The 9,101-nt window shown below is 25.3% G+C and overlaps 4 protein-coding genes across 4 annotated transcripts; 3 read left to right on the top strand and 1 right to left on the bottom strand.

The window, feature by feature from the left end:
- Positions 1 to 1,283: 1,283 nt before the first annotated feature.
- On the top strand, positions 1,284 to 3,825 carry EHI_198010 (19S cap proteasome S2 subunit; the record flags this gene model as incomplete). Its single annotated transcript, XM_643089.2, has 1 exon — positions 1,284 to 3,825. One exon carries the CDS (start codon positions 1,284 to 1,286, stop codon positions 3,813 to 3,815), a length of 2,532 nt encoding a protein of 843 aa, XP_648181.1. The 3' UTR covers positions 3,816 to 3,825.
- A 187-nt stretch (positions 3,826 to 4,012) lies between these two features.
- EHI_198000 (uncharacterized protein) lies at positions 4,013 to 4,716 on the top strand (the record flags this gene model as incomplete). Its single annotated transcript, XM_643088.2, has 2 exons — positions 4,013 to 4,255; positions 4,315 to 4,716. The coding sequence occupies 2 exons, from the start codon at positions 4,013 to 4,015 to the stop codon at positions 4,714 to 4,716; spliced, it is 645 nt and encodes a 214-aa protein (XP_648180.2).
- Positions 4,717 to 5,791: 1,075 nt separating this feature from the next.
- Positions 5,792 to 6,922, bottom strand: EHI_197990 (DEAD-box ATP-dependent RNA helicase 42, putative; the record flags this gene model as incomplete). Its single annotated transcript, XM_001914267.1, has 1 exon — positions 5,792 to 6,922. One exon carries the CDS (start codon positions 6,920 to 6,922, stop codon positions 5,792 to 5,794), a length of 1,131 nt encoding a protein of 376 aa, XP_001914302.1.
- Positions 6,923 to 7,188: 266 nt separating this feature from the next.
- On the top strand, positions 7,189 to 7,812 carry EHI_197980 (Myb family DNA-binding protein, SHAQKYF family; the record flags this gene model as incomplete). The annotated part of the gene is made up of 2 exons (XM_643087.1): positions 7,189 to 7,251; positions 7,309 to 7,812. 2 exons carry the CDS (start codon positions 7,189 to 7,191, stop codon positions 7,810 to 7,812), a joined length of 567 nt encoding a protein of 188 aa, XP_648179.1.
- Between the last annotated feature and the right edge of the window lie 1,289 nt (positions 7,813 to 9,101).

Genomic DNA, 9,101 nt, shown 5'->3' with positions numbered 1-9,101 from the left:
TAACACCTTTAGAAATAAGTAACATTGTCAATAACTTAAATACTATGATATATCCTAAAAAGTTATTCAAATGCCAATGAAATTAGTACTAAAATTCAAAGAATTAGTGAATAAATTGTTCAAAACTATGAAATAGTTAATGTAATATTCAATAAAATCAATAAAACAATAGAGTATTAAAATTTAATAGAATTATATGTTAAAGGAACAATACCATAAATATTAAAAATAATGATATTACTAGAATATTTATTTCTTGGTATTAATAAAATTAGTGGTTTTATTAAATAACCTTTCTTCTTATGGAGACAAACAACATAACTGATTTGTATATTCATAAAATAAAAAACTGTTATTAAAAAATAGTTAATTAAATGGTATTAAATTTATTTTTTATTGGTATTTGCACTACAACAAGTCACGAAACAACCATCTTTATGTATATACACTCTTCTATTATAATGAATGATACTTTATTACAAATAATAACCAACACAAATCTTTGAAATATTGAATGATATGATATTTCATCAAAACTAACATCATAATCAGAAGACAGTTGGTTTCTCAAAACATAAACATCATTTAATACTTTTGTTGTGTTATATTTCTGATGTTTTATCTTCGAATCAAATAAAGAACTATTAAAAATATATAGTGAAACTTATAACATTTGTTGGATATTATTTGAACAAAAACAACTAATGCCAAACATTATGACAACCTCATGTTATAAAAACTTATAGACAATTTGTCTATGAGATATAAATGTATTACATACTAATACAAAATGAAACAATAAATTATATTAACTTAAAAAGATTGGTTAAGATGGAATTAAAAGTAGAGAAGTAATATGGAATGCTAAAAAAAGAGGTGTGGGTAATAAGCAAGTTAGAAATATGAAAATAACTGGAGAGTATTATTGTCATTAGCCAAATTAGAATATCATTCAGTAAAAATAAAAGTTAGATAAAATTATCAGTGAAATACCAATGAGTAAAATAAAAGAAAGTGGTATTAATGAAATTTAATTTATTCGTTTATTGGTTGCTTATTATTTCCATTGAAAGCATAATCTTTTTTATAAGATGAAATGATTAAAACAAGCAATTAATTGGATATTATTTAGAATAAATAAAATAATCCTGAAATATACATTATAATTATCTAAGATTATTAAAAAAAAAAAAGAAAAAAGTGATGAAGTTTTAAGAAAATAAAAAAATAAAAAGAAAAGAAAGTAAAAAAGAACTGACAACTTCAAAATCAAAATAAAGAAAATGAGTCGTCCAACTAGTAAAACACCTGTCGAAATTAATGAAGATGATCAATTAAAAGAAGAGATTGAACTTCTAGTCAAACGTATTCAAGACCCAAACATTGAAATATCAACTAGTGCTATTGAGTTATTGCGTAAAACATTAAGGGGAGATAACACATCTTCTTCAACAACACTACCTAAAACAACAAAATTTATTCGACCATATTTGGATCAATTAAAACAATTTCATTCACAATTAACAAATGGAGAATTAAGACAATCACTTGCTGATGTTTTGAGTGTTTTAGTAATGACTAATGGAGAAAAAGGAGAGTCATTAAAATATAAGTTACTTGGTCATTTAGATGATTTAGGACAATGGGGACATGAATATACAAGAAACCTTACTGGAGAAGTTGTTGATGTTTGGCAACAACAAAAAGACTTACTTATTCCTATTGCTCAAAAATTGATTGAGTTTCATATTGAACATAATGCAGAACAAGATGCTGTTGATTTTTGTATTGAAACAAATAATTTAGCAATGTTAGAACAATATAGTGAGAAAGCTCGATTTGATAAATTATTGTTATATGCATCATCATGTGCAGCTTATTATCCTGAACCACAAGACAAACAAATTTATCAATTTTTATTACATATTGCTCTTAAACAACATAAATATTCTGATGCTATTAGGTTAATGCTTAAAGCAAATGATTTTGGAGGGTTAAATCAAATTATTGAAGAAAACCAAAACAATCAAGCTAATTTAATGCAAATTGGATATTTATTATCAAGAATAAGAGATGAAAATATTATTAATTTAATTCAAAATGAAACTGTTAAAACAGCTCTTGGAAATAGTAATTTAAATAAATACTTTACTGAATTAATTAATGCTTTAGGATTAAAAGAAGTTAAAACTCCAGAACAAATTTGTACTTCTGCACCTTTACCAAGTCGTCTTACTGTTAGTCAAAAACCAGAACCACAAGACTCCAAAGACATGGGACTATGTGTAGCTGATTGTTTAGCTAATGCAGGATTTGGTTATGACTCATTAATTCATGCTAATAATGGAGAATACGTTATTACAGGAAGAAGTGAACGACAAATAGCAGCAGCTTCTGGAATGGGATTAATTCATTTATGGAGACCAGAAGATGTTGAACAATTTACTTCATTTATTGGATCTGATTCAATGTATGTTAGAGCTGGTGCATTATTAGGTATTGGAACATGCTGTAGTGGAGTAAAAAGTGATGTTGATTTTGCACAAGTCTTTTTAAGTGATAAATTAGGAGCAGAAACATCTGCTATTGAACGTAAGCTTAGTATTTTTGGATTAGGACTTGCATATGCAGGAACACGGAAGACAGAAATGAAAGAAACATTAATTGCAGTATTAAATGATATCAATGCAGTTGGATTTGAAACTGTAGGACATGCTGCTTTAGCATTAGGATTAATATTTCAAGGAACTATGGATGGAGATATTGCTGACCAAATACTTTCAATTATCTTTTCTAATGATGGAAATGTAGATTTCTTAAAAAGTGTTTCATGTAAAATGTTAGTTATTGGATTAGGACTTTTGCATTTATGTTGTGGTGAAAGTGCTTCATTAGTAATGGACACTGTAAGAGCATTACCATCACCAGTAAATCAATATGCAATGTTAGTTGTTTCTTCTTGTGCATTTGCAGGAACATCAAATATTTTAAAAGTTCAACAATTAATGGAAGCATGTGGTAAACATGATGAAGATGATGAAACAAAAGCATGTGGAGTTGCTGTTATTGGAGTTGCTTTAGCTTTAATGTCTGATGAATTCTCTACTGAATTATCAACCCGACTAATTAATGAAGTTCAAAGGTATGGAGAACCCTCAGTTAAAAGATATGTTCCATTTGCATTAGCATTAACTTCTATTGGAAAACCAAAAGTAGGATTACTTGAACAATTAACAAGACTAGCTCATGGATCTGATTTAATTGCTGCAAGAAATGCTATACTTTCTATTGGACTTGTTTCAGCTGGAACTCAAGCAACACGAGCAATAAGTTTATTAGATCAACTTGCTGCATTTTTTGTAAATGATCATCAGTCATTATATTGTGTTAAAGTTGCACAAGGATTAGTTCATTTAGGAAAAGGAACAATTGGAATTAATCCAATGTATTCAGATAGATTTATTATGGATCCTATTTCATTGGCAGGAATTTTAATATTCATTTTTATTGGTGGAGAAGGAATGGAACGTATTTCTGGATTAAATACATATATTATAAATGCTTTATGTCTTGCAATGAAGCCAAGAATGTTTATGCCAATAGATGAAAATGGTAAAGTTGTTGAAACTTCTTGTAGAGTTGGTGTTGCAGTTGATGTTGCAGGACAAGCTGGATCACCTAAAACTATTACTGGATTCCAAACACATAATACACCAGTCCTTATTGGTGTAGGAGAAAGAGCAGAATTAGCTGTTGATGATTATTCTTCATTATCGAGTGTATTGGAAGGAATAGTTTTAGTTAAGCATAACTAGAAATTGAATTAAAAAAAGAAAAATATTTAGTTTCATTTTTGAAAAAAGTTTATGAAAAAAGAACTGAGAATGAAGTAATGGAAAAATCAAGGATTTTTGGTATTTGTTTTGGTATTTTTTTAATCATTTCAGGCATTAGTGTTGAAATAGTTTCTGCTTTTGGAGGGTTTAATAAGATAATAGATTCCAAAAAGTCAATGATAAAATATAGTAAAACATTTTTTCGAGGGTTTAATTATGCTATTGGAGCATCTTTATTTATTTGTGGTATTTTATTAATTATTGCAAGTTGTTTAATGAATGGATTTTTTATTAATGGAGGAGGAATAATAAATGTATTATTCTTAATATTTGTTATTGGATCAATTTCTTATTTTTCATATGACTTAAGACAACTTTTTACTATGGATGAGGAGAAAGCAAAACCATTTCAAATTCCTGTTTGTAGTTATTGATTATCTATTTTTAATACTTTAAATTAAGAGTAATTACTATTTAGTATGATTGTTGTGGTTGGAAATTAACTAATATTACTACACTTAATAATTCTACATGTCAAAGTCCTATTGGAATTAAAACTGGAAAAACTTGTTTTCAAGTTTTAAAAGATATAGAATATGCTGATTATCAAGAAATAGTTGTTATGATGTATTCTATTGTTTTAATTCTTATTAGTGAAAGTTCATATAGATTACTTAATGAAACTCTTCAACAACAAAATACAAATCAAGAAGTTTCTATTCTCCCAAGAATAACGGATGAAATAACTGATAATAATGAAGAATATGCTAATGATTCAAATGACAATATTAATTCTCCATTATTAATAAATTCTCAAGAAGGAATTACTCAAAGAATTAGTGAATCTACAACTACAAATTCTGAGGATTATTTAGTTTAATTTATTTGCATCTTTCATTTAAAATATAAAAATCATTTTATTATTTTTGATATTAGATTGAACTTTTAAATTACCTCTCCATCTAAAAGGTGTTTTAATAGTAAACAAAATATTTTATTTCTTTGGTGCATTCATAGACATAATTCAGTTTAATTTTATTATTGATAATATCAATTAATAATATCAAAATTAATAATAGGAATTTGATAAGTATGAATTATTTTTTATTATTACAATATAACATTCGTATACTAAAGAAGATAATACTAGTTTATAAATAATAAACATATGAATAATAAGTTTATTATTAAAATTGTTTCAATTCAATTTATATTTCCTATAATTTTATTTTTAATTATTGTTGTTTTATTCTAATTATTTATTTTTTAATAATTTGTTTTTAAGAAAATCATTTTAAATCAAACAATAAACAAGAAATAAATAAATGAATGAATTGTGAATTTAAATTATCATTTATTTTATTAGTATTTTATCAAATCACCTAATTTTTTTGGTTAATATTGAAATAAATTTTTTTATTTATAACATTATTTTATTGTGTTACCTTAATAAATAATAGTAGTACTAATTAAAGAAGATATAAAAATAAAATAGAATTTTATTTTTAAGTCTTTAAAACACATTGATAATATTCTTAATTTAGTTTATGTAACAATTTCATTGAACTTCTCATCTTTTTTTCAAATTTACTCATTTTTATTTCTTTTAAATTCCTTTATAATTTTATTAATCCAAAAAAGGGAAATTATCAAAATTTATTGAATAGATAATATAATAAAAATTTCAATATTTTTTTGATAAAAATAAAATTAGTGTAATAATACATTAAAACGTTTCATTAAATAATCATCTTAAAAGCAAATAAAAAAAAAAGAAACTAAATATTAAATGATTAAGTTGTAGTATTTTAAGGAAGAAAAAATAGTTTAATCAAAATAATTGAAACAAAAAAAATATAATTTTATGTTATTTTATTCTTTATTTTCTTTAAAACAATTTTTTTATTTTATAAAATATTTTATAATAATTTAGTTCAAAACAAATGAATTATCATTTACTTCTTCTTTAAAATTTTTACTACTTTCTTTTCAGACTTTTTAGCAACAACTTTAGCATTCTTTTTATTCATTTGTTTGGTAACTTTAGCAGTAGCTATTTTCTTAGCAACTGAGCCAACTTTCTTTTGTAATTTAGCAATTTGTTTTTCTGCTTTTTTAACATAATGATGTCTTTTAGATTTTTGGTGTTTAATCTCGTTCTTAGCAACTGAGATTTTTGCCTTTAAATCACACATCTTTTTGCTTAATTTTTTTAATTTTAATTTGAGTGCTTTTACCTTATAACAGCTACATTTCTTTGAAGCTGTTGATGGTGTTGATGCTTTATAACTATTCTTTCTTATCTTTCTTTCAACTTTCTTTTCAGCTCTCTTAATTTTTTTGATTTGTCTAAAAGCTTTCTTTGGTGAAACCTTTCCTTTAATTACTTTTTTTAATTGTTTAAGTGCTTTTTTTGCTTGTCTCTTTTGTTTTGGACTAATTCTTTTTCTTAACATTCTTTTGACTCTTCTTAATAATGACCTTGCTTTTCTTTGTGCTTTCTTTGTGTTATATCTTCTAGTTGGTCTTCTTCTATTAATTCTCCTATTAGCTCTTCTTTTAATATTTGATTTTTTAGCTAATCTTCTTCTGTTTATTTTTCTTTTATTATTTCTTCTTCGGTGTCTTCTGTTATTTCTGGTTCTGTGCTTTCTGTTATTTCTCTTAAAATGTCTTCTATGACTTTTTCTACGATAATGTCTTCGTGGTCTTCTATGATGTCTTCTAAACCATCTTCTCCATGATCCTCTTCTTCTTCTACGTCTTCTTCGTTCTTCATCGTCATCATCTTCTAATTCAAATTCACTGTCTCCATCTTCATCATCATCTAATTCATCATCATCATCTAATTCATCATCATCATCTAATTCATCATCATCATCTAATTCATCATCATCATCTAATTCATCATCATCATGTAATTCATCATCATCATCTAATTCATCATCATCATCTAATTCATCATCATCATCTAATTCATATTCATCAAGGTCATCATTTTCTAAGTCAAAGTCTTCGTCAATTGTAAATTCTTCTTCAGCAAATGTAAAAACACTAAATAAAAGTATTGCCAATAACAGTTTCATATATTATGAATTTACAGTTCAAATCTTTTTTTATGAAAAGATTAAAAAGGTTGATTTTTGGTTTTTTTTTCTTCTCAAATAAACTAAAAATCTTTAAGCTTCTATCTAAAATACATTAAAATTATCTAAGATATTTTACTTAAATACAATCTCCAAAGTATATTTCATTTTATAGTTCTTATCTTGTTATCTTCCAGAATGAAAAATAAGATGAAAAGGTATATTGTCTTAAGTACACATCTTCTAGAATAGAAATGAGAATAAAAATGAGTGTCACTCTTTCTTCTACTGAAAATGACACAACCGATACTAACAGTGTTGTTGAACTGGTTTGTTTCTTAGTGTCTTTTAAACCCCCTTAAAAAAATTAAAAGTCTAATGTTTAGAACTTATTCAAAACAACTGGAGGAATTAAACAAAATAGAAAAAGGCGAGAGACATGGACTGACGAAGAAAGGTCTAAATTTGAAGAGGCTTTTAATAAATATGGAAGGGATTATGCCAAAATATCTGCTTTTATTGGTTCAAAAACCATTTATCAAGTCCGTAGTCATGCACAAAAATTCTTCAAAAAGAAAGGAATGACACTAAAAATGGCAGGAGAAAGAACAAACCATCCTTTTGTTAATGTTTCAAATGAAGAGTACAACCAAAAAAAGAATGAGGTTATTAACAAAATCAATCATATTTTATCTCAAACATATTCTCAGTACGAATTTACAAAACAAATTGAGATGAATTCTTATATTAACACATTACAACGGTGTTTTGGACAAAACAAGAATCACTCTTTCCTTGTAGTTTCAAAGAGTAATGCCTCACGAACAAAACAACCACCATCTAAAGAAAAAACTTCACTCAATCCATTTTTCAATCAAGCATTGATTTGATAATTTTTGATTAGGTGTTTTATAAAAAAATTTTAATTTAAAGGTATGTATCTAAGATAATTTATCACTATAGTTTAAAGTCTTACAAACACTAAAAAATAAAAACAATGTTACAGAGACAAGTTAAGTTGAAAATCATAACCACCTCTAAAAGGAAGTTTAGGAAAACAAGATAAGTCATAAATGAGACTCTTTAAGAATATAAAATAAGCAATAAACCATATAACCTATTCAAATAATACAACTTTAAGAAGGGTATTAATAAGTTTAAAAGTTCAAAAGAAAATAGTTGTTAAATTATCATATAAGACGTTGCGTGTTCAAGACACTAGTATTAATGTCAATTCTTGTCTTTTACTGGTTATACTTAAACATAAAAAAACTCTTTTCAAGAAAATAAGGTATTTAATTTTTGTAAATATTATTTTAAACTCTTCTTAAGAAGGACATGACTTTTGCTTAACATAAAAACACCAACACTAATTGACCCAATGTCACACTTTTTTTATTATAAAAAAATAAATGTTAAAGGTTCTTTTTCGATACAAAAGAATCTAACAAGTTATGTTAATAAGAATATTGAACAAAGTTTGTAGGTCATGTAAAGAAAAGTAAACTAGATAAAAATGTTCAATGACATAAAAGAAGAGGAATGAAATAAGAATAAAAAGTACAACACAAAAAGGGAAAAGAAATAAGAAGAAAGATTGAGTCAAAAGAAAGAAGAAAAGCAAAAGGAAAAAGATGAGGAAATGGAATGAGAATAGAGATAAGACTAATAAGAAATAGCATGATAAGAAGAGAGAATGACAAGGAAGTGAAATGAGAGCAGAAGAAGTGACAAGGAGAATACAAAGAAAGAAGTACATATAAATAATCAAGAAAAAGACATAGAACAAGAGATACATTAAATAAAATAAGGAAATGGAGAGTCAACGAACAAATAAAATAAAACAAAAGAATAGAAGAAAGATAATAAACAAAAGAAGGAAGAATAAAAAGTATAAAAGGAAGAATACATAATAAATAGAAATGAAAGAAAAACACAATAAAGATAAGAAATAAAATAATAAAAGAAAAAGAAATAACGTGTTAAATAAAAAGTTGATATAAAATAAGAATAGAAGTAATTGAAAGTATAACAAAAATGAATAATAAAACAACACATAAAAATATACGAAATAACAACTAACAATAACAAAAAGTAACAAAGACATTTAATGATAGAAAAGTCAAGAAAGAAACGTACATAAATAATATAAAATGAATAAAAGCATCAAAGAAGAAAT

Source organism: Entamoeba histolytica, genomic scaffold (genome assembly GCF_000208925.1).
Source record: "Entamoeba histolytica HM-1:IMSS scf_1104750519257 genomic scaffold, whole genome shotgun sequence".
Taxonomy (NCBI): Eukaryota; Evosea; order Mastigamoebida; family Endamoebidae; genus Entamoeba; species Entamoeba histolytica.
Note: the sequence above shows the minus strand (reverse complement) of the source record. Positions and strands in the feature narration are given on the sequence as shown.